The 26,996-nt window shown below is 38.5% G+C and overlaps 1 protein-coding gene across 2 annotated transcripts in view; it reads right to left on the reverse strand.

Annotated features, from left to right (window-relative positions):
- TRAPPC9 (trafficking protein particle complex subunit 9) overlaps positions 1 to 26,996 on the reverse strand; it is a 449,912-nt gene that overhangs the window by 348,356 nt on the left and 74,560 nt on the right. For both annotated transcript variants that reach the window (XM_053973133.1, XM_053973142.1), the window contains exon 17: positions 22,517 to 22,641. In XM_053973133.1, coding sequence (XP_053829108.1) covers positions 22,517 to 22,641 — 125 coding nt within the window. The remainder of the gene's footprint in view (positions 1 to 22,516; positions 22,642 to 26,996) is intronic.

Here is a 26,996-nt window from a genome sequence, read left to right on the forward strand (position 1 = left end):
TCTCTGCCACCAGGTAACACCCTCAGCTTCCTCCCCCTGGAGCTGCAGAAACCTCAGATCCCACCACATCCGTTGTGCCCTCACTCCAGCATCTCCTTGCCCATCTTACACTGAGAACCCAAACTGGGCACAGCATTCCCAAGTGCTGACCAGAAGGGAAGAATCCCTGAGCCTGCTGACCACACATTTCCTGGTACATCCCAGCTGGAGTTGGCCTTCACTGGAAAGGCACACAGATACTGTTGACTGTTCCTCCATCCATCCAGTTTTTTTCTGCCATGACTTTCTAGCCAGCCAGCATCCAGCCTATGCTATTGCCTAGGGCAAGAGAAGTATCCAATTTTCTTTTATTTTATAAGACTATATATATGTGTGTGTGCATACAGTTTCATTAACAGTGGTTTTGAAGGGTATTATCTACGTTAAAAATAAGAAATTAAACACAGCTTAAAATGCACTGAACTTGTGTTCTTCAGCAGTAAAGGTAAGACCTTTGATATATACTTCCAAATGCAAATGAAAAGACCCTAGGAAAAGAAAAAATTATCTCCCAGCCAAAACTGAATACAGCTTCTGAAACAGGTTTGAATTACACCTTCCATCTTTCGTGATGATTACTTAAAGATGAACTACAACTTAAATAGAACAAGTTCCACGTGTTGTATCCTTCTTAAACCTTGGTTTTGGTAAGGGAATGTAATCTGACATTTAAAACTTAGATAATGAAAGTCAACTCCATCGTAGTATGAGACTTGAATATTCGGGGGAGAAAATTAAGCTCTTGGGATAATTAGAATTGCTGTTTTCATAAGGCATATGGATCAACTTGACTGTGGCAGTGAACTCAGGCTGCAAGGCAAAAAGAATTAACACTTCTACTCAAATTTGCCCATTATCAACTACACTTTCTTTAAAGTTTAAACACTTCCAATCTTTTTTCAAGATTTATCACAGGGGAATTAGAACATAGAGCACACATTACAACTGTGAACTTCTGAAAATCTACTGACAGTACTACTCCACATCTCTCTAGGATTTCTGCATATCTGCCAAGTGATATTACCACCACGAAGACTTTACTCAACCAAAGTGTGATGCTGAGGACTAAAGAAAAATCATATCAGATCTGGTAAGATACTTCATCAAAAAGAAAAAAATAATGAGAGAACAAGCCTTTAGAGCAATAGCTTGACTGATATCATTCCTTTAAAACATAATCTAGGTAACTGACTTTACAAATAAAACAAAAATTAAGTTAAACATCTGTGCAAAGGAAATTATTTTTTGTTCCACTTAACTTCAATGTCAGCTACAAAAGTGCTGTTATTCCAAGAATGTAAAAGCTTTGATAAGATCTCCAATTAAACCTATACCACAAATGTAAACAGAATAATATCTGACTATTACTTTATGGCTCTGTCCTGGTATAAATATTTGGTCAAGTAGCATTTCAGAGGATCACGGAATGAGTGGAAGAGACCCACAAGAATCATCGAGTCCAACTCCTGACGCTGCACAGCATCATTCCCAACATTCCCATCATGTGCCCTGAGAGTGCTGTCCAAACACTTCTTGAGCTCTATCAAGCTTGGTGCTGTAAGCACTGCCCTGGGGAGCCTGTTCCAATGCTCAACCACCCTCTGGGGGAAAAACCTTTTCCTAATATCCAGTCTAAACCTTCCCTGACACAACTTCAGGCCATTCCCTTGGGTCCTGTCACTCACTGGTCACCACAGAGCAAAGATCTGTGCCTGCCCCTCCTCTTCCTCTCACAAAGAAATTATAACTGCAATGAGGTCTCCCCTCGGTCTCCTCCAGGCTGAAGAGAAAAGTGTCCTCAGCCACTCCTCATATGGCTTCACCTCCAGAACCTTCACCATCTTCTTTACCCTCCTTTGGATACTCTCTAACAGCTTTACATCTTTCTTATATTGTGGTACCCAAACCCACACACAATATTCAAGGTGAGGCCACCCCAGTGCAGAGCAGAGCAGAACAATCCCCTCCCTTGCCCAGCTGGTGATGTTGTTCCTGATGATCCCAGGACAGGGCTGGTCCTTTTGGCTGCAAGGGCACTGCTGACTCACATTCAATTTTCCACTGACCAGGATCCCCAGGTCCCATCCCACAGGTGCTTTTCAGTCTCATTCCCCAGTCTGTCTTGTCCTAGATTGCAAGGCAAGATGTATTCAATTGCCATCTGTTAGGTGTGGCAGTTATCTTCTCTTAATTGGGCAGTACTGAATGTTACTGCATGACTGATAAAAGTTGCAGCATCCCATTGTGAGATGCTCCACCCAGAGGGAGGAGCCAAGCAGTTCTACCTGGATATAATCTTGAGTTTCTGGAATACCAGCACAGCTTTTTCTGCACTAGATTTCCTAGAGGAACAGCTGCCTCTTCCACTGCAGGAACATTACACCCTTTTCTACAGGATCACTGCTCCAACAGAACCACACCTGCCACTCCAGGAGGACTGCAGCCAACACCCTGTCCAAGAGGGTGTCAGGTTGTATTCTGACTCTGTCAGTGTTGTTTTGGTTTGCTGCATTGTTTATCTTTTTATTTTCTTCCTTAATAAGGAACTGTTATTCCTGCTCCCATATTTTTGCCTGAGAGCTCCCCTTAATTTCAAATTTATAACAATTCAGAGGGAGGGGGTCTACATTTTTTTTTTTTTTCCATTTCAGGGGAGGCTCCTGCCTTCCTTAGCAGACACCTGTGTTTCCAAACCAAGACATGTCTGAACATCCAGGGCTGCCTATCCCAGATGCAGAATCTGGCACTTGCCCTTGTTGAGCTTCCTCTGGTTGCTGATAGCCCAGTCCATTTGTTCAGGTCTCTCTGTGAGGCCTCCCTGCCTTCAAGGGCATCAACAGCTCCCCTCAGTTTTGTACCACCTGTGAACTTGCTCTGTGTCTCTTCCAGTCGTGTGACCGAGACATTTATGAGATGTGAAGAGCACAGGGCTGAGGATGGAGCCCTACAGAAGCCCACCAGTGACAGGTCACCAGTCTGATGCCACCACTGTCATTGTCACCCTCTGTGCCCGACCCCTGAGCCAGTTGCTCACCCATCCCATAATGTGGGGCTGAACCAGCTGGGGGCTGAACATTTTGTCCAGAGGGACACCATGAGAGGCAGTACTTAAAGCTCTACTGAAATCCACCAAAATGACATCAGCTGGCTTCCCTGCCCAGCTGGGTGGGTGACCTGCTCATGAAAGGCAACCAGGTTTGAGAAGCAGGACTTTGTTCTCGGGAAGACGAGCTGGCTGTGACCAATGACTGCATTGTCTTCCAGGTGGTTTTCAGTGCCTCCCAAAATAATCTCCTCCATAACTTTACCTGGCACTGAAGTGAGACTCTCATCAAAATGTCTTTTTCTCCTCAAGTAATTTGTTGCATATATTCCCTTATAAACAAAAGAAGAATACCAAAAGTTGCCTGAATTTATTATAATTTTATCAGATAGTCTAAAATTAATCATTAGCAAGTATCAATTGGCTGGCTCCATTGACACAATTGGTTTTGATTGGATAAAGCACAAGCTACTGAAGCCAACAGAACTACTGAAGTTCAACACAGACAGAAAAAATAAAAATAAATTAATTCAAAAAAACCTTACCACTGTTTGATATAACAACTTCAGAGCAAACTAACATTTATTCCGAGCTGTAGATGACTATATTTATGGGTGCTGTGTTTTATCTCAGTCACAGTGCCATCTGGTGACTATTTATACCCTTATACATTTTAAATAGATGGTATCTTTTAGGCTCATCCAACCACCTCATGTCATCCATTAACCTCCTCCTAAGTCTGATCTGAAAGTGAGGACAGGAACAGTTCTCTAGGAAATGGAATGATTCCAGATTTCCATTTTGCATTTTCTTCTTGTGAACTTAGAAGTTCATTAGGAACAGAGTGAACTTTAAGCACTAAAGTATATAAATATTGCTAAAAAACCTAAAGTTTCTATTGCTGGAAATGAAGAGCATGGTCTCACGAAATAGATGGAAGGGTTTGCTTTTTGTTTGCTTTTCCTTGGAAATTGGCCTCTAAAAGCCAGCTGTGCAAGGACAAAGAGCACAAATTGCCTTTCAAGTCGTGCTGCTAAAGCTACCACAGCTTTCATTGAAAAAGTGGTGGCAGATACATACATTTAGTGAAGATAAATCAGTATTGATCAGCTTACTGTGTGCACATATGAAAAATTCAAATAGACTTCCCAGGCTTGTTACATGTTTTATCTCTTTTAACAATTTACAGCAGTTATGAGCCAGCTCTGACACTTTGATGAAAGCAGCAACATGGGAGAAAGATTTATGTTGGTGTTAACCTTTATTTTTACCCTTTCCCCAAACTCACAACAAATATTCCCATCATTATTCACCCTTCAACCCTTCCCACAACAAAATAAGTGACAAGATTGTAATATATTGCATATCTATAAAAGACAAGCACATATTATACCTGGCACTGTTTTTCCTTAATAAAAAAATGCTGTATGAAAAATACCTGATTAGAAGTTAAGGCAGTATGGACAATTCCCCAAAATCCCCATGGCAGGGAGACTTTAACCAGAGGATCTTTAAGGTCCCTTCCAACCCAAACCAGTCTATGATTCTATGCAGCCAGAAACTGTTACAGTAAGAAGGAGGCAGCTATTGGACACAAATTTTAAATAGGCTGCTGTCTCTCCTTCTTTCTGGAATAAAAGGACTCTATGAAGTATTACACTTATTTCAGGCTTTCAACACGCATAACCAAGTCCATATAAAATAAATGCACATACCTGATGAGTTAGAAAATTAATTAATATTATTGTTTCTTATGCTTACTGATACTACCTCAATTTTCAGTCCAATATCTATTTTGTTATTAAGCATATTCACATGGAATCAAGTGTATAAAACATTAAATATTACTTCAGCTGCTATCAGTACCAGTAGTAACAAAATGTTTCAACCATCCCATAATTAAACAGTTAGGATGCTCAGAGAGAATAATTATTTCCTATTTTTCTGTGGAAGACAGTGTCACATTCCATTTAGGGAAGAACTTTCAGCAGGCCTGCTATTCACTGCATAAAATAGGAAAGGCTGTTGTTCAAAACCCCAAATCTGATAGTTTCACTGGAAGAAACTGCTCTGATTCCACATTCGATAAAGCAGAACTGTTCTGAACATGTTATGCAGGTCAACAATTTCTGATTAAGTTTTGTTTCCATAAACCATGCTATTAATAATTTTTCCATTATTCACTGTTTTCTAAAAAGCACTTCACCCCCCAAAAGGAAACAGTTTTGGTTTTCAAGGTTAATACAACCTACTCCTGACAACAATGAGCATACACAACTATTTGATAAATTGGAGGGAAAAAAAGACCCAATCTTTCCCAAGTAATTGTAATTAAACTCATCTATTCTCTTTCATTAATATTCCAGAGTGCCACAGAATCATTTTCTATTTACTTGAATGAATATTCATTACAGAACTGACTGGAACTCATGTCCACCTCCCTCATGTGCTCATAATTTCAAACAAACTCTCATCCAGGCTGGGCAGTCTTGTAACACTGCAGTATCCTAGCCAGGAAAGGGCCTGAATTTGTATTTCTGGTGCATTGTACTGAGCTCACAAGGCCTCAGGATTGAGATTTGTTCAGTTTGCTCTGATTGACCTGTCTGCAAATTTATTTTATGAGCTTTTAGATGCCACAACAATTTGTCCACCTCACCAGGATACTGTGTCTCATTTGTTTTAGTTGTGTGAGCCAACCACAGCTTTACACACAGAGTTGCAAGAGGCAGTTACTCTATGGAGAATGAGATATTTAGGAACAAGATAATCAAGTGGTGTAAATAAATAAAGGCCCTGTCTGATGACAGACACTTTGAGAGGTGGTTGCAGCACAGCTGTACAAGCAAAACCCCACAGGCTGTAAATCACTCACCAAGAATCAGATAAAGAAATGCAGGTACACAGCTGGACAAAACCCTGCTCAGGGCTAACAAGAACAAATAACATCTAACATATGCTGATTTGGGATGTAACAAGGAACCACAGACCAATGAAGAAAAAGTAAGGTGTAAAAACACATTAGAAAGTGTATCCTAGAAAAGAAACCACCTGTGGCAAGTTCCATCCAGTGAAGAACACTTCACCAGCACTGGGAAGAGACCAACCTTACAGCAATGGGAGGGTGGCCATAGCTCCTGCCCCTCTTCCTCTGCTAAGAATTTGGTGCGTAATAATTCCAGCTGTTTTATTGTTCTTCCTGTAATGATTCAGTCTGGACTAATAATGACTAAAAGGTTACAATTCCAATACTAAATACTGTACTAATACTGAACTGGCTTAGCCGTGTCAGGTTTTACTTTCTCACCGGCTGTAAAACAATAAAGGGTGGCATTGGGTGACTTCCAGAGGTACCTCCCAACCTCAACCATTCTGAGTCTGATTCTGTGAATGATGCCTTATCAATATATAGCTGGATAAACAAGCAGATGAGATTGGAATGTTTCTTGAACTCTCTGTGCTGTGTTCTTCTATGTGACCTTAGACTTACAGCTCTGCTATATTTGGGACAGACACTGCCCTGATTTTTGCTGTACAGCTCCTAGCCAGTGAACACAACTCTGTAATGCAACTATTAATTTTTCTTAATGGATTAGAACCTAAAGGTTCAAATAATTTTGTCCTTTTACTTATGTTTTTCACCCTAACAGTGATGACTAATGTTCAATAGACCTTGCACCACATATTCTCAAAACTTTTTCATGTACTGATAAAAAATGCCCCAGGAATGCTGCAGTTCACTGAATAAAAACAGAAAGATGGTAACACAGCTAAAAGAACACAGTTTGATGCAGAAAAACATATTTCCATTTTTTTTTTATTCAGAACTTGAACCCTGAAATTCTTGGATGACAAATGGCACAGAGCAACCCACAAAAAAATGGAAAAGTAGTCTCCAAAGAGAGTGTGCTGCCCTGAACTGGGCTAAGGCCTTGAAAAGGAGACTTTTAATCCAAAATTATTATTTTAAGATTCTGGGTCTTCTGCAGTTCCTAGAAATATTTATGTCAAGAACGAACACAGTCAACAAAAGTCAACCCATAAAATGCACTTTTATAATAAGTGAAAAATCTATTCAAAATGCCTTTCCTGCTCAATTCAAGCTGAACCACTACAAGCAAGTGCCCTATCACCAGCCTATTCATCTGCCTAGCATTAACAGCTTGTTGTACCAAGAAATCTCCTCTTGACAAGAGGAAGTTACAGAATTTCATTCCAACTGTGACATCCAAACCACTACCTATCACATCCCCTTTCATGATTAAAACATTCAGCACAGAACCTCGGGGTAAAAATTCAGTTCACAGAACTCCAACAGGGCGAGGTTTCATTGAGGTTTTCAGAACTTCACAGGAGAAAGTGAGAAGAATCTTTTTACATATATAGACATCCATGCAATCCCTTACTCAGTGGAAATAAAACAGCCCCACATTCATATTAAATAAATAATGGTGGCTAGTTTTAATTCCATTATTAAGTTAAAATCAAACAGGAACTCTGCAAGATGCAGTCAGGTTGCAATTGAAACAGATTTCTGGACGTAAACAGGCTCAAATGCTTGACTTCAGCTTTCACCTAAAGAAGCATCTTCAAAAGTAGCACATTTGCAAGCATGTGTTAAACAGAAACAGCAGCAGTCAACTTTCCATTTTAAATGAACAAATTTGTAAACTTGTTTGGAAAGAAGTAAATTAAGAACTGACAAAAATGACAGCTGAAAGCAGTAGAACAGTCACGGTATTTTTTTTCTAAATATAAAGCAAGTAAGACTGAAATATCTTCAGTTTCATTTATAAAAACAAGTTCTATTTTTCTTTTTTTAAATCTACCTACTTGTATGCAATTTTAACTGGCATTATTCAGTTTAAAATTGTTTTTCATACTGCTGAAGTTACAGTTCTCTTTTTTTTAAATCTCCGTGTTTATATACTATCTTAACTGGCATTAATCAGTTTAAATTTTGTTTCATAATGCTGAATGAATTAATTTTATCTTGCAGTTTCCAAATTACTTCTAGGTTATGCGGCTCCAAACCTGAGCCACAGATTAGAATACTAAAAGCACCAATATATTTTATGAAAGTATACAATTTTCCAGGGAATACAGGATGGAATTATATAGAAAAAAAAGAAAGGACACAACAGGAGAATGTGAAGGCTACATCAAGCACCCATCTCAGCTTAGTAACCAGGTAGCCTTCAGTAATATTCCTCAAAAATGAGCAGCTCCATATCCCTCTGCTCCAAACCTAAACATTTGTACTCATCAAATCTCTTTCCTGTGTGCACACAAAGCCTTGCTTGCTATGGGGTTTTCTTCCTGCAAACTCTGTTACTGCATGTTTATATCACAGATCTTCAAACATTTGAGTAACTAAGGGGTATCACTAAGTGTACACTACTTGGGCTTACAGGCTTAGCCCAAGTAAATGGGGATATTTCAATTCTTTTATGTAATGGAATCTTAGAAAAATGATCTTTCTGAACACTTTTCCATATCATGCAGTCTGAATATTCCCAAATTGGTTTAGTGCATTATATTCCTCAGGTTTTTAAATCTTAAAAATGTAGAAACTCATAAAGGCCTTAAAACTGGTAATTTCAATCTTTTCCATTAATGGTATTCAAGATCCAACAGATCAAGTACTTTCAATAGAAACATAAATGTGTCTGCTGAAAAAGATCTCTCTTCACTGTTATTTCTGGAGTTTTCCCCACCATTTCTTGGTACAAACCTCCAACACACACACACACAAAAGCCATTTTATTTAAAATACACACTCCAGTATGTGGGATATGAAAATAAACTACTTTCCACAGAATATGAATCCACAAATGAAACATTTGCATGTATTTAGGATATAGGTTTACCATTCACAGTACAATCCACCATGTGATATTTAATTAATAGGAGGGAATCATATTTGCATCATGTCTAAATTTCATTCTTGAAATATTAAATTCATACCAGGAATTCCTGCTTAGATTACACTTCAATTTCTTAACTTAAATCATGTCCAGTTCCATATAGGCAACAATTCTTTTCAATTTCCAACAGTCATTTTTCTAGACTCTCTTCAAAATCGATCATGAGTTGGTGGTAGGACAAGCAAACTCCAGGTTATAAATCACATGGAATTTATTTTTGTAAATATCATGAACTCTCAGTCATGGATAATTTGCAAGCAAAAAGATGAGTTAATTTACACATGCATTCTCTCGCAGTCACTAATTACTTAACTCAGCTTTATCTTAAACTATATATTAATGGAAAATAAAAATCAATTTCAAATTAAATTCTCTGTGAGGAAATGTGGGCAAATTTCATATTAAATAAAAGGCTTAACTTTCAATTAGATTTTTTTAAAAGACAGTTTAAATTTCAGTAAGGAAAAAAAAAAAAAGGAAAAAGGAAAAGGCAGAAAAGAAACCACCAGAAGTTGCTGGGATGCTGTGATAATTTAAGCTGAATTTTATCCAAATAGCACACAAGTTTGGGTAGGACATAAGGATTAACACATTTAACACTTGCCAAGACTGCCACAACACTGAAATATCCTCTTGAATTAATTTCAGAACAGGTGCATCCCTACATTTCCAAGAACGATTCCAGCAAGATCCAGCTTGGAGAGGTCCCGTGACAGGGACGGGCAGAGTCCCCCACGGGGATGGGGATACTGCTGACATTTTCACATTGTAGTCACAGCAGCCATGCAGAACTCCAGAAGTTTCAGAGCCTTAACTCCTTCTTCCAACTCCCCACATGAAAAAGTAAAGGAAAAGTGAAAACCTTCTCAGGAGGAAGCAAGGGAAGCGATGCAATCAAAAGGGGGAACGTTGACAATTCCCTTCTGCTTATTTGCAGCTAAATCATTTTGTTTATATTACTGCTTAAAACATTTAGCTGTAGAAAAGAATCTTAATTCCTTCTAGGAGGTCATAGATTTGTTTTCACTCTGTGCTCTAAATATTCATTAAAGATGCAGGGCAGCAATTTGTAATAAATTATATGATCATAAGCTGATAGAAAGACCTGAAGAAGTGGCACTGGCAAGCAATTAGGGGAATTCCTGAGACAGGAGGAAAAAAAAAAAACAAAAAACCCCACCAGCAGCAATCACAAATATTTTAAAAAACTTGGATGTTATCACAGAATGTAAAGGAAAAGGCAAGGAATACTCAGATTTCAGAGTTTTTCCTGATTATTTTCCTTGCAGCCTTCGTTATTCCCACTGATTGCTACTGAGCTAAAGCAAGGATAGGCAGAGGAAAACAGGACCTGAACTGAATACAAAGAGGAGATGAAAAGCATCATCCTGATACTGTTAGTTCACAAAAAAGGTGTATCTTTGCCTTATCACAGATAAAGCATTACTCGAATTAGGAACTGTGTATGCCCTGGAGTCAATTACGGAGAAAAACCTCATCTATTGCCAAATTTGTGTGACAATAACAAAAAAAGCCTTTCTTATTCTTCCTGTCTCAGCAAATTTGGTCACTCTGTCTCTTAATAAAAAGTATTTAGACATAAACAATGTATTACAGAAAAACAGACATATAGATATTCATAATCTCTTCACATTAAAATTCATATAACAGTAGGATGTACCCAATCCATATTCCTTTCAATTTAGAATTCCCTAGAAAAAGCTCAGAACCTGGTGTTTAGGTTAAAAAATTGAAATATTGAAATTCCACATTTGATCTTCTCCATCATTGCAGAGCAGCCACTCCAGATCTGAACCTACTCCCCGAGTATTAAATGCTGCACAGAAACTCTAAACCTGTAGTGTCTGTTTTTCATTTAATTGTTTTCAAATCAAACAGAGCCTGAAAAAAACCCACAGACAAACCTGCAAGGAAATGAATTGCACTATACAGAGCATAATGTGGAAAACACTGTTTCAAACCTGCTGCTATTCTTTAAGATTTTCCCAATTCATAAACCAGCAGGAAAATGTAAACCAGCAAGCTGGTGATGCAGAGAGAGAAGTATGGAAAATTTCAGTTTATCCTGGGTGATGAGCTAAAATTCAAGGGTTATTTTTAAGGGTCAGAAAAATAAAACACCCACCCCAACTCCAAACAGGTAACCAAGCAAATATAAAGGAATACATCTTTAAAACACAGGAACTGAATTATCAAAATAATCTGTACCTTCCTTCAAAGGAATGCAGCAAGGTAGGGGGAAAAAAAGAGGGGGAAAGAAAAGATGTCAGTGAAGCTGAGAAACTGTGCTGTGATGCAGAGCTCCACGCTGCTCCAGAGCCAGTCCTGCCTATTTCTTTAGGTTATTCCAAGGCCAACTCTCGGCCTGCCTGACAAAATTTTAATGAAGAGTTTCACTGTTCTGGAGATTTTAACCATTTGTGCACAAAGGATGAACAGCTCCTCACTTTGCTTGCTGCATTCTGGAATTTTCAACTCCTTCAAAAAAAAAAAAGCTTTTCTTTCTTAGAGACCAAGTTTACAAAGGACATTTTCCATTGTTTTCCTAATCCTGGAACTTGCAGGTTTTGGTGCCCAAAAGCAAGTTCCACTTCTAGAAAATTCAGACTCTGCTGGGAAAGCACAGGGAGCAGTGGCCAAGCAGTTTCCTCTCTTTCCTGAGATACACAGAAAGACTTTCTAAAACTTCTGAAGGCAATTAAACCTTCAGTCGCTGAGACAACTGCACAAAGCTTTTACTTTTTAGTTCTTTTTAGCAGGGACAGGAGCCAGATAAGAATCATAGAACTATAATTCCAAGATCATCAAGTCCAACCTTTGACCAAATATCAACATGTCCACTAAACAGCACCACAAAATTTCACATCAAGTCATTTTTTTAACACTTCCAGGGATGGTGACTCCCTCAGCTCCCTGGGCAGCCCCTTCCAGTGCTTAACAACTCTTTCAGTGAAGATTTTTTTCCTAATACACACTGTGAGTGTTTTGAAATAGGGAGATTTTGTTGCTCTGAGGAAGGAAGGTAAAAATTAAGATGCAAAATGAAAATGTACCAGAGTAAGAATCACAGACAAACTTCTATCCCCATTTGATGTTCTACATATCCTTAAAAAGTCTGATGGTCATAGTTTGATTTTTTTTCTGAGTAAGATGCAAGCCTGTGAGCTGAACAAATGAGGCAAAGAGAGCATGAGCTGAGCCTTACAGACTTTCACACATTAGGCTGGTACAAGGTACTCAACAGATGGCAAGATTCCTGAAAAAGCCAGCCAGGATTTTGTACATGGCAAAGCAACAGTGAGTAGAAAATACTATGAGAGATGAGAAGAGACAAAAACAAAAACCAAAATAAAAAAGGCAGAAAAGCTTCCAAGAGCTCATTATATCATATTAACAAAAGACATTTCTAGACAAAGGTAGAAACAGGTAAGTGTTCCAGAGGAGGAAAATCAATGACAGAGACTTTGCTCTTCTGATGTTCTTTGTGCATGGGAGACACTCTGCAGGTATCAGAACTGATCTGGGCCCTTTCTCCTGTCTCTGGACAGCAACAACCAGAAGTTATGGGCAAGCAGAGCTATTTGAGATTCCTGTTCTCAGGCTGTCCTTCTGGTTTTATTTTCCATACATTCCTCACTGGAGTGAGCTGGATATCATGAGAATGACATTAGGGAAACATCTATTAATTTTGTTCAAAATGCAGAATGTATTTTTCTCTCAAAGCAAAATAATTAAGTTGATTAAGTTAATCTGAATTCCTCCTCCCTTTCTCTTCCAGCCAGTATTCCCTAAATATTTGTTCCTGGAATATTTATGCCTTCCTGTTCCTCAGGAGATTCAACACACAGATCTAGGAGAGCCTGGTGTGATGAACACTCAGCTCAGCAGCACTTAGCCTGGCACTGCAGAGTGCAGAAAACATCTTGTTTTGCACACAGTTATGTCACAAATTCTGATTTTCAGGGGAAACAAGGTCCCCTGTATACAGTAAATAGAGAATGTCCACAGGATCAGTGTGTTACCATTTCCATCAGGGACTTTTCAAAGCAAGTGGCTTTCACAAAGGAGGTGAGGCGAGCAGAGCTGCCACTACACAAACATCTCAGGATTGGATAGTTTGGGTTTTGGGGGGAGTTGAGTATTTTTACTCCACAGAAACCATAGTCAAAGTTACTATTCAAAGTTATTAGCAAAGTACAGAGTTATAATTGCTCAGATCTGGGGACAGCTTTTGCTTTTCCTCAACTCACCTCCCCTAATTTGAACATCACTCCCAGGAATATTCACTGAAGTAAGTGGTGTAGAACATGATAATAAAATTATTTCTACTTTTTATTTATTTTTCAGTTAAATTTCAACTCCATTCCATCCAAACTTGGAGATCATAATCCACACTTGGATACCAAGTACAAAGAACAGTAACAATTCAAACAATTTTACTTTTTTTGTGGTAGAAAATTTCTCATGGTGAAGTTATGCATTATAGTTGCATGACAGTGCCATCACAAAGGAAACCCGAAAGGTCAGTTTCAAAACTGAAACATTAAAAAAAAATTCTCATTATAATTCATAAAACTTTAAAACTTTTCAGAAATACAGCTTCAAGAGCAAAACCAGCACTTTGAGGGTAATCATCACTGAGCTGTATAATAGTGAAGGAAAAGCAGTGTCCTCCTTCCTTCAGAATTTGACATTTCTGTCATACACAAAAGTTACGAAAAAAAATCTAAAAATAATTGGTCCCACATTATCTCATTTGCAATAAGTAGAGAAAAAAGCTACCTAGGGCAGAAGGCCCTTTATTTGCTTTAAAATCCAGTGGTGGAAATTGAAGGTAAGACAAATTAGAGCTAATGGTAAAATGCACTTTTAAAAGGCTATTTCACCATTACAGGAATTGCTGTAAGGATGGAGAAAGTTTTCTGCCACTGCAATATTTCCATAAAATTGGCTAACTTCCAAAATTGCCTGCTTCAGCTCAGAGTTCTTGGCTTGATGCTGAAACCTCAGAGGTAAATTTATCAGGATCAGATTAGATGGATGATCAGTAAAACGTTTTCCACCAAGGCTACAAGAAGAGATTCCCAGCATCTGGATAACATGCCATCGTTTTTATAATTTAGATCATTTGCTCTCCATTTGCAGCTATTCCCCTCATTATTCTAGCCTGGAGCACCTATAGTCTACAGGAGATTACCAAGCAGGCAGATAAACTCAGGGAGAGGATTTGGATTGCCAACAGCACTGCACTGACCAACAAGAGGTAGAAAAACAAATGAAGAATAACACGGAAGAATTAAAACAAAAAGACACAGACAGTTGCCCATAGGGAACAAGCACCCTGCAAGGGGCAAGATCCAGAAATGGCTTTTGGTAAAAGATCAAGGTTCTAGGCAAAGAAAACTTAATGCTGAATTTCTCCAGCAGTGAAGAATGCTGGATTTCAGATTATTTTTTCATAATCTTAAGAAACAAGATTACATCACCTGTTTCTCACCCTCTTCATGGGATGGAGCATTTGGTGCTTATTTTGACAATATTCCCAACTGTACACCTTGTGTAATCTTGGGCAAGTAATTTATTCCTTGTTCTGGACTGTCAGCTGCTGTATTAAATGGCAGCAAGAGTAATACTTTTCATGACTTGCACTATATAGTAGTAAAAATATTACTTCCATTTGCACAGTGTCTAACCAAAAATTAGTAGAATTTCACATAATTACTCAAGAAAGTTACTGAAATGGACTGCTCACCTGGCTGGGCATTTGACACAAAGATATAACCTAGCTCAAACTAAACTTGATAAAATTTAGACACATTTGTTACTGCCATGAAGCAATCTAGAAGCTTCCTTGCTCCAGAGATTTACTTTATTACAAAATATGTATTTTAATTGCTTCTTGTCATTTTTCTTTTTCTCTTCTCAGACCTATTTCAGCTAAACCAATAATGTTTTAAGAGCCCCAGGTTTAAAATTAGCAAGTCATTCTGAGTTCTCTACTCTTACCAATCTGCAAAGTGTGATATATTATGCTCACTGTATTTAATATCTATAGACAGCTGAAGCACATCCAAATCACTTAACAGTAATATTTCTACTAATTTATCATCAAACTACACACTTCTAAGTGGTGCAGCAAATACTCCACACAAAAACAACATGCACCAGTGGAAAGGATCAATTTCCCAATGTAATATTCATAGTACTTTTGATCTTCTACTACCAGAGAACGTGCTTTTTATTCCATTTAAACACAAGAACATTAGGAATTTAATTTACTCTAAGATTACACCTACAGAAAATCAGGTCTAAATGAATCACAGAGAAACATCTAAGAAATGACACTCTATTTGATCAACACCCTCAAATTCCTAAACTTTTCCCTCTTCACATAACATTTTTTTCATCACCTGCTTTTCCCTCTCTCACATCATCAGTCACTGCAATACACAGCAAAATCAGCAATTTAATGACAACACAGAGAAACCAATTTCATAAAATGACCAACAAAATATGAGCTGGATCTGCTTTATCTAACACAATATTAAAAGCTGCTTTTATTTCAGTCTCAAGGTTTTTTCCTCTTTGTCTTACAAAGAATTTCCTCTCCTCTACTTTTGATAATTTTAGATAATTTTCATTGCTTGGAAATTTCAGTATTTTGAAGTCAATCTTGTCCTACTCCCCCTAACAAAGAGTCAGCCTCTGGCTGATCAATGATAAATTTAGCACATCATCTTAGTACTAAATTAAAAAGCTTTAATCATGCTTGTAAATAAATTGACATTCTCTTAAGCAATTCCTCTTCCAGACCATCTTAATAAAAACTGGCAATCTAGAACATTTAAAACCTGGTTTACCCATAAACATAAAATGTGGAGCTTGCTGGGTTGATTCTCCAGTCACCTCCCTTAGTGAAACAAAGTTGGTAAAGCAGATTCTGAGGTGCCCTTTGAAAAATGCTTTGGCGTCAATTACAGCCACCACAGTCTGCACTTCCCATTTCTTCTGAGCAAAACTACAACACCTGACCTACCCTCGTGGAGTCCCCACAGTGATAAATTACTAAACTTCATTCTCTTTCTTATACTCCTGGGGAAGGCAGCTATTAAAAATGCCACTTCTAGCTAAACAGAACATTCACAGTCTAAAGATTCTACTTTTCTTTTAGCAAGATACTCTTTATCTCCTTGGCCAGCTGCCCAAAAATCAGAACAAAACTCCAAGCCTTACTATGATCTGCCTCTATGATTGAGGAATTGAAAATATTTCAACAAAAAAAAAAAAAGTTATTTGAAATATTAAGAAATTGAACTTGCCTGCAGATTTATTTATTTATTCTCAAATAGAGAGAAAAACCTATGGCACAATATTTATCACAGCCTGCAGTACAGCTATGCCTCATTACTTGTCAATGCACTGAGTTTTGTGGGTAAAAGACCACAGAAAATTATTAAATCAATAAAATTTATGGAATTTCAAAGAAGTTCCATCAAACATTTGGAAAGACAACATTATCTCATGCAGGATGAGTAATATTTAAATAAAAACGCAGCACGAGGCTGAAACCAACTTCAGCAGCAAATGTCTGGATCTACAACACAAGCAGTGCAAATGTGCAGGGGTAAGAACCAAGTAAATAAGGCACCTGAAATAAAGAGTGGTCTTTGACCCAAACCCTTTCTGACCTACCTCATCTGTTCTCATTAAAAGAGGAAAACTAATCATGCAAGAACTTGCAAGTGCAAAATTAATGTGTAAAACCCCAAAGGGATTCTGAATTTGTGACACCTGACCATGGAGCACACAGCAGGTTCCATTCTGAGAGCTCCAGGCTGCAGGGGCTCTCTGACCTCTGGAACAACATTTTGAGGAAATTTATCATCCAATGCAAGCAGAGCATTCACACAAACATCTCAGTTTATCATTATTCTTAAAATTTCTTACAGAGCTGACTGGACTTTCACCCTCCTGTTCCAGATGTTTGTTCCAAACCTCCCTCCCTCTACTTCAAGTTTCCAGCTCAGCAGGTCTTCACATGAGCCCATCTTTATTATTTCTCCATTATTCTAACCCAGTCAACTTCCCCTCCTATTCTCCCCTCACTTTCTATTCACCCAACACTCTCCTACAAAAGCCACCCTCAGTATTAAGATTTTTTCCTGACTTATCACAGTGTCATTATGGATGTGACCACCTCCAGCTGTTCCCATAAGCTTTGTTTATTGTGTTGGTGTCAACTTTCATTTTTCTTTGCTCATCTTTAGACAAGAAGCAGATGAAGTGTGGTTTATACAGGAGATTGCACCTGCAGGTACTCCTGATGAGAGATTGTCTGGGTATAAACAGGGTATCATCACTTGTTTTCTGAGTGACAATGCCCCCCCAAAAAAGTGCTTTTGACAGGCAGACAGTGAATCCATCCAATCTTTTTCTATTAGTGCTTCATAAAATTTTTATTCCTCCTTTCATGTCAAATAAAATGGGGAAAATAGCAAGTTCTAAAACATATTGCATTGAAATTGTAGATGCTACTGTGATAATATTGAATGTAAAATACAAGACAAGCTGAATGAATTGAATTTCTCCAAATCCAAGGGGTAGTAGGGTTTTTTCCCACTCCTGGCCCTAAGGAATAAGTTTAGTCAAGTATTTTCTTAGTGTTCTGAATTACAGTCCTCTCTAGGGCACAACAGACCGTTCCTTTCTTGAGAGACCAATTCACAGAAGAGAGGAAGAGGAGCGGAGAGCAGAAATTGTATGGAATACTCAACTATTTATAGAATTCCAGGGAAGGTAAGCAATGCTGAACTGGGCAGGGAAGGAAAGTTAAAAGCATTTAGACCCAGACTGCTCAAAAATTGCCAGCTTTCATCCAGATCCAGATCATAATCAAATTTTGCCAGACAGGTACCAACTGCCAAAGACCCATCTCTCCCTTGTTTTTGCAGAATAACTCTATTTTTATAATCCACTTTGTCTCGAAGAAAAATTTAATTCTTGGCCAGGAAGGCAAGAAAAACCACCTTGCTAACCTGGCAAAGGTTGATGTGGCTCACAGCTCCAATCTGAGCAGGTTTCAGGAAATGTGAGTGGCCTTCTGGCATTCACATCAGAAATTGTCAATTATAAAAAATAAAATACGTATTATTTTGATTAAAAATCAGATTTGGAAGTGGAAGAGCTTTGTTTATTTTTTATCTTCTACCATCTTGAAAGTTATTAGGGAAAAAAGAGATAGAAACATAAGACTTGACATGTTTAATTCTGAGGGAGAACTCAGGGCCATAGAATTTACTAGCTTAGAATTCCAAAATAGGACAGTGTGGAAGAACAACATTTAAACTGGACTACATATTTGTGCCTAAGATCTCATTCCCATATTCACATTTCTTCAATGAAAAGGAATCTAAATTTCAGTTGTGTTCTACAGACTCAACATCTACTCTAACTTCAGCAGTACCCAAAATTATTTTAAAATAACAAAAAAAAAATCCCACTTGTTCTTTTTAAGGGCTTAAACTTAGAATAGATATAAGGCTTATGAATAAAAGGAATTTGAACTTAAAGTATCAACAATATAAAGTTTATCCCTATTAGCAGCACACTTTCACTTAGAAGAGTAAAGCCTGAGAACTGAATAGAAAAAAATCCAATTATGGCCTCTGTCTCATCTTAATACACTGCTGAGTAAATCAGAAAAGATACATTAAAGACAGTGTGTTAAATTAAATTAGCTCTACATACTGTATTTTAACACTTCCTACCATTTACTGAGAATGCAGGAACAGAGCAGTTTTATGAGAGTACTTAAATCTCTCCAGCTTCTGCAGCTGAATCTCCAGCATTACAGTTCACATTCAGGATGCAGAGGGAAATTCTCCTGAACAAACAAGTCTCAAAACAAATAAAGAAGTCAGCCAAATCTCTTATAAATTATAAACCAGCCCTGTCTGCCAAACAACTGGCCAGTAAGCACTGGGAATGTTTAACAGCTTAAACCAAGGTTTTAAAATCTCACAATATGCTTTCAAAGTTTTCATCACCCAGCTAAAAGAGTTCTCCAATTCAACTCTTCATTTGGGTTGGACTGATCTCTAAAGCTCAAATCCATATGGAATAAGGACTGAAGTGCCAGTTTGTTTCTTCCGTCTGACAAGAACTAGACTACACCACATAATCTCAGCTTCCAAGTATGAAAAGCAGAGCAGAATTCCCCAGGTTAAAACTGACACTGTGTTTGCTGAGAGATTATGGCATCTGGTTAAATTTCTCCCTGCAGTTTTTTCACGAAGACATAGAATACTTGAATATCTGAACACACTGCAGTGTTACTCAAAAAGTAACAGATTCAGCCTCAAACCTGACATTCACACACCACAGCAATGGTGAAAGGATGAGTTACCCTAAGCAGGGTAAATCATCCTTTCATGCAGATGCACCCTGGAACAACCAAGGAGTTTAGACAAGGCTCAGCACAAAAACCCAGCATTGAACAGCAGAAAAGAGTATCTGAACATAATATTGCAGACTGATAGTCTATTCAGCTTGAGAGTATAAGCAAGCTTTATGATGAGGTCATAAAGCAATTTTTACACTGAATTTATGAGCTCATTGTAACAGTCATTTCCAGAAGCCAGTGACTGGTTTATTAGGAGACAGCCTACAGCAAAATTGGAAACAGAGATTGCAGAGAAGCTCGACTGCAATATCCGAGACTGAAGCACAAAATCTGTAAGGCAAACAAGTAGGGAGGGAAGGTTTAAGTATGAGGCTTATAAATATCTGAACAAGGACATTTCAGAATCAGCAACACGAGAAGCATTAATTTACACTCACTTTCATTTGCAGAAATTCACTTTTATTTGAAGATGAGCTTATGCACAGCATGCAGGATTGAAAAATAACCACTACCCCTAAATATTCACACCAGACACCTATTGTTAAATCATGAATAAGTGACAGCAGAGTATTTTCACCACACATACAAATTGTTTAAGATCCACCCTGGTTCTTAACTTAAAAACTGCCATTTGCTTCATATATTAGTCCTTGTCAAACCACTCTAATTGGCACAACAATAAACCAAATGTAACCCAGAGCTCATCCTGAACTGCACCGTGAGGGACAAAAAGCCCACAAACCCAGATTTGTTCTGCTGCCATAGGGAAAAACTCAAGAATCTTTTAAGGAGGTTCTAGGGACCTCAAAAAGGTTCATAAATATCAAATGTTTTGAGACTCAGCATCAAAGGAAACCTTGGATCATCTCTCATGTGCAGATCCCAGCTTGTTTCATTTCAGACAGCAATGTCTGAGCAAAAGCATTTGACAATGAACGTAATTCATGTACTCAAAGACACCCAGTCTAAACCAGAGAGACTCAAATCCAAAACTACAGCAAATTCCTCAAAACCCAGCCAAGAAAATTGGACCACAGCACATTCTAATTATATCTATAAATTCTTAATTGACTGGACTGTTTACAGTAACTCCCTGTATCTATGGTTTGGAATTTATCTGGCTTTCATTTTAAGCTATTGGTGGTTCCTATGCTGCTTCCTACTAAAGAGCAGTGTTAAAACAGAAGTCACAAGCAGAAATCCACATTATCACAGAATGACTGCCTAAAGAGGCAAATATATCTCAGTTATAACAGGTAATTTTTTCTGGTCATTTACCCACTACCCCACTATGTTTGGCCCTGTACATGGAGGCTTAATTATGTGCATAGCCCAGTGAACCAAAAAACATTTCTAATATAGTTCTAAATAGTTTTGAGCTCCATAGGCATTTTGAATCCAAGCAGATCCAATTGTTGGTTTATAGTAGTTTAATTGGGACAAACTCCAGGCATGCTACAGGTGCTTTACAGCAGTGATGCACATTAGGCTCAGCAGACAGAGACATTTACTCAGCAAAGAATCCTTTGATGCTGTTGGAATGTGTATTCCATACTCAACATAGTTTTGATCATCTGAATGGTCATTCTATCACGAAATACCAGTTAAATTAAAATTCATTCCATGAGCCTGGCAACAGGATCCAGCATGTGCCTTCCCACCACACTGTTTTGCTACACATGTTAAAAACCAAGTTTCTGCTTTACAGTCCTCCAACATCCTTCTAACACTATCACACAGATCACTGGGAACCTGCAACTTCTTGGTTGCCAGGACAACTGATTGACAAGCAAAAAATGCACCAAAATGCTTTTTTTCTTCATGTCCTTGGTGCAAAGTTCTGCATTTCTAGATTTTTTAGTCCTATCTTGAAGTAACACTCCCATTGCCACTGTGACTGAGAAGTGTCTATAGGTCAGACATTCTACACAAAGCTCTCCATTTAAAAATTAATGCTGGACATTTTGTTCACTTAAATAGCAATTTTTTCCTCAATCATGCTAATTTATATTTATAAACAATTGGGAAACACCTTACTATGCCATAAAACACAAAGGCTTTAGTAATTTTGCTAAGACCTTTCCTATGCTGCAGTCATGTTTTCTGTGCTGCAGAATCAATTGCTGATGAATTAGCAGTGCTAATGGTCCAAAAGAAACACAATTACAAATTAACAGCTTCACCTGTTTATTGCTCAGATAGAATTGTGAATATTCTCACTGTGAAGGAAGCAAATTCACAGGCAAAGCAAGACACTGAGAAAAGCAGAGCCTGTGTTTGCTTCTCAAACACATGTGAAGCCAAATTTTGCCACATACAACACTCAGTCTAATTCCTAACAGGATGAGTCATGCAGAACATGGATCTGTGCAGGGAATCTATCAAATACTGCACACAACACAACATTCACCAGAAGCTGGGAAGAGACCAATGAAGTGCTGCAGTCCATTATTTACAGTCTTTCTTATTTTCATCTCAAATTGTATCTTCTTCAAATCTGGCCATTATGATGCTATATTTATTTCATGCTCTAAACAACAACTTTACACCTTCATCAGGTAAGATCTGCCACAGAAAAGCAAAGAGCAGCTTAGGCCAGGGCAGACTCTTGGTAAGCATGGTGCAGCTTCCACCTACACAACTGTTCTTCCACCTACACTACTCTTCTTCCACCCTGCTACTTTAATTTACTTTTTCTTTGACTCTCTCAACTATTCTGTTTTATTACTTGTATGAACACCACTAAAAAAACCTCACTGCAAGAAAGCTAAGAACTCACAGAGAAGCACCTTCTCACAGAGTAAATAGCATGAGAAAGCACCATGAGGTGAGCTGACAGCTCCCCCAGTACACCACAGGGACAGCCAACTCTGCAATTTCCACTCTTAGCCTGATCTTTCTTCACCTTTTTTGTTTGTTGGCTCTAATATAACAATCCAAACACAGAACATCAAGCTGTGCTAAAGGAAACCAAAAGGAAATATTTATGAGACTAGGAAACCTTTGTTTTTTAATCACACAACAAACCATAGCACAGTACAACAAAAAAACACAGGATTTACTTATTTTGATTCATTCCCCTACCTTGACGTGACTGAAATCACCAACTTTGCTGCTTTCTTGGGGATTAAGAGGTTTGGTCTCCACTCTTGGTTTGACAACCTGCCGGAAAGGACTGGAGAGTGGGAGTCCACTGACACTGATTCCATCTGGAAAACAGAACAAAGAGAATTACTTTTGCTTGTCTGATGCGAAGTTTTGTTCCAATTAATTTATATCTGTATTATCAAAGGGAGAGAAAAGACACAAAAAGTGGTATTAACCATTTACACAAAAAGACAGAACAAAAGACAAAAATTATTTGGCTAGGAGAAAAAAAAAATTATTCTGCCAGGACATCAAAAATAATCAAACTTGAACACACCAAAACCTTAGTGAATATCACAGGGAAGGATGGAAACTGCATTTGAAATACCACAACAGAGATGTCAGAGTTAATAATATAAAATTAGTTTTAACATTCACAGTATTAAAATAAAAATCAAAGCTTGTGGTTTTCCATGACAGTGTGATCCTATCAGCTCCTTCGGATCCTCTAAATTAATTTCTAGTACAAGGATTTCTTTTTAAAGTATATATTGTGGAAAATGACAGAAAACAGAGATGTCATGTTTTGTCCATCCACTAATGCAAAAATAGGTAAAATAGTTCTCATTTATAAAGGAGGTAGAATGAAAACTTAAGGTTTCCATTGTGAGAGTCAACAAAAAAAGCTTAAAACTACCCTGAGAGGAATGTCCCCAGTTTGGTGCTTACTCCTACTCTGGGTACTGGCACACACAGGATGACAAAGACACAGCACAACAACCTAGCAGTTTCTGTTACTGCCAACAAGGTGTAACTCGAAGGTAAATAAATGTACTGCAGCACAGTTGGGGTTCTCCACCCAACCAGGGCTACACTCTAAGCACAAACTTAAAATGTTTGAAAATTACTGCTGAATCAAAAGAATTAGAAGAACAAGAGAATTCAAATAAGGAAGCCTTAACAAACAGTAAAACTAGATTCACTATTTGCTTTCATTTAGATTGACATCCAGAGAAGAGAAAGCTTTTATTCCTTGATGCTGTGCAGAGCAACTGCAATCCACAAACACCAACTAAATACAAGCAAAATCTCATGTACAGCAGCAGAGACATACAGCTGAACACACAGGGAAAACCAAATTGTTACACAAAATTCAAACGTATTTCCTAAATTGCTCCTATGTAAGCTGGACATGTTGAGGATACTTTCCTCAAAAGAAGAAACCATAAGAACACGATAGAACATGAAAGGGGTTTTGCTTCATTAAATTTCACAGGTATCCAAATGAGAAAATAAAGGGACTATTCCCATATTCCCTTACTTGCAATTTCCTTCACTAAGTAATTCTAAAATACATCTTAGCACAGAATAAATATCCTGTTCTTCAGTTCCTGGGGGAGAGCAGGACAGGAGGTGAGAGCACCCTGCCCATGCAATGCAGCAGGACCATGAACAAGACAAAATACAGAAATAAATGCAGAACTACATTTGATCACAGGCTTTGAAAGCTGCTCTTTCAAAATGAAAATTAGAAGTTTTAATTGAAGATAAATATTCTTCTCCAACTGATGAATGATTTTCACTAGTTCTATATTTAGAACAAAAACTGACACTGACTGGTGCATAAAATTGCAAATTAAAACATGAAAAGAACCAAGTATGAAAACCTGCATGGCATTAGTCAGATTTTTCACTTTTTATATGGCATGAGCTTTGTTTCTTTGAGAGAAGAACAGATAATATCTAAAACAACATCACAGAGATATAACTAATGCCTTTCTTAATTATTTTATCCTTTAAAATCCCATTTTATTTTTAATTTCTAGAGTGGGGGGAAGAAAAGACAATAGTTTAAGCATTTTCTCTGGAAAGAAGAAATTTTTGACTCTCTAATTTGTATCTGAAAAAGGAGGTTTTCTAGCAAAGGAGACATCAGGATGAAAGGGAAGCCCAAGGTAATTTGTTAGTGGTTGAACTTTCTGTCTCAAGTTTGTGGCACTCTCACAGAGCCAGTGCCAGGCACTTTGTTATGCTGCAAATGACTCAGCCCTTCACAGCCTGCACTGCTCAAGGCAACTTCTCTGCCAGAGGACCAAAAAAATAATTTTCTACCACAAACAATTATTTTTTAAAATTATTTTGTTTCTTCTGTTCTTTGATCAGGCAGCAATGGGGGAAAAGATCTTGACCAACTCCCTTGCAATACATTAAATAGGCAGAATGGGAGAAATCCTGTTTAAAACCCTGGTAGGCTGCAGAACTTAATGATGGCAGGAGAAAACAGTGAGCATCAATGAAGCAATTCTCCAGAAGTTTTACATTATTGATACTTATATTTTTTGAGATTTCATACATTTTATTTTCTCTCATGAAGTTTAGAGAGATGAAGATGCTAAATCCTCCATAGTTTTCTTTTGTCAATCCCTACTGTCAAACATCCTGAGCAGCCTTGCACTATAAAAAGTATAATTATCTTTCTACTCTGTCCAGAAATTTTCCTAATTTCAACAATCCACACTGAATATTTCCATGGTAACAGCATATGACCAACACTTTTTCCATGGTAACTGCAAAAACACAGCTTGCCTTTCCAACATCCCAGTCACTGCTGTCACAACAGAGCAAAATCTCTCACCAGCATTTCCTCTCTCCTATCAAATGTTAAGTAAATTGTCAATTTAACTTCATTAGCCACTTTCCCAGCACACTGCACAGAAGAATGCCACAAAATTTCTTACTTGAATGAGGCAAAATGCATTCAGGGAGTTAAACCTGTAGATTTACAATGCAGTAACTGAGCACAGAGGGAAGAGGTGGCATGGGACAGCTCCTGTCCCGTGTCACACTGTGCTGTGCAAGGATCACTGGCCTGACCCAGAGGACAAAAATGGATCCACTTTTCAACAGGTACATCACAGCTATGGAGGTCCCAAACTCCACAGCAAGAAAACACTTAAAAATTGTTTCACTGACACCACAGAGGTTGGGATTCTGAGGCTGTGTCCAGGCAATTCGATGTCACACGAAACGGAAACAGTGGAAGGTTTTAGGCTGAAGTGCTGCTTCTTTCCAAGAGAATTTCATACAATCCCACAGCAGTGCAGACCTGCTTCCTGCAGCTTCCTGAACAGCAGCACAGGGACCCTGAGAGGGGCAGGAGGAGGAGGAATCCCAGAATCATTCAGGTTGGAAAAGGCCTCAGAGATCACCGAGTCCAGCCTATGGCCAGACTAATCCAACTGGCCTGGAGCTGCATCCCCTCCTGCAGCCCAGGGATGTTTCTGGGGGGATTCTGCCCCTCTGAGGAGATCCTCTCTGCTCTGGGGAGATCCTCCCCAGAGTGTTTTCTCCAGCTCTGGGGCTCCCAACATCAAAAGGATGTGGAGCTCCTGGACCAATTCCAAAGGAGGCATTAAAGATGCCCAAAGGGCTGGGATGCCTCTGCTCTGGAGACAGGCTGGGAGAGCTGGAGCTGTGCAAGAAGGCTCCAGAGAAAACTCAGAGTCCCTTCCAGGGCCTAAAAGGGATCCAAGAGAGCTGGAGAGGAACTTTTTGCAAGGCCATGGAGTGACAAGACAAGGGAGGGTGGCATCAAACTGACAAGGAGAAATTCTTTATCCAGAGCATGATGAGGCCCTGGCACAGGTTGCCCAGAGAATTTGTGGATGCCCCATCCCTGGAAGTGTTCAAACCAGGTTGGACAGGGCTTGGAGCAACCTGGGATAGGGGAAGGTGTCCCTGACCATGGCAGGGACATGGAATAAGATGATCTTTAAGGTCCCTTCCAATCCAAACCATTCTATGATGCTATGTCACAGAATCACAGAGTTTTTGGAAAGTACACAGCTTGATCATAACTTATGAAAATTAAATGCCACCTCAACCCATTTGTTTATTTTGTCAATTCTTTCCTGATTGAAATTTCAAAACAAAAACCTCCTGGTAGGCAACATCTCATAAGAATACTGTAACAGCTTTGAAGTACTTTAAACATGCAGAAAAATAGAAAAAAACTCGAGACAGGAGACAGACTCTGCTTGCTGAACTTGAATGCCTTTTCTTTTTTTCCCCTAGAAAAAGAGAACTGTATTCTCATGATGTGTGCAGAATTCTAGAAACTTGCTGTGTGCAGCAACAAAGAGCAGAATAACATGAGAACACACTGAGTCTGAGGCAATATAATCCACCCTCCACACTTCAGGTGGGCACTGAGGTGCAGCTCCTTCCCTCTCTCAAAAATGTGCTCAGGACCATCCCAGGAGGGACCCCAGGCAGCAGCACTCCAGGCAAAGTTCCTGGGAATGCAGCAGCTCTCTGGCTCCCAGGAGCAGGGCACAGCCAACATGTACCAGACTTCAGCTCTTCTTAGAAACCCCATTACCTTTGAAGACAATAATGAACAATAACAAATGCACTGTAAGCAAGGATTTATGTCCTGAGGTTGTTGAACTGAACTAAAATTGGAAGATAAATTTAC

The sequence above is a fragment of the Vidua macroura genome, chromosome 1, assembly GCF_024509145.1.
Source record: "Vidua macroura isolate BioBank_ID:100142 chromosome 1, ASM2450914v1, whole genome shotgun sequence".
NCBI classification, from domain to species: Eukaryota; Metazoa; Chordata; class Aves; order Passeriformes; family Viduidae; genus Vidua; species Vidua macroura.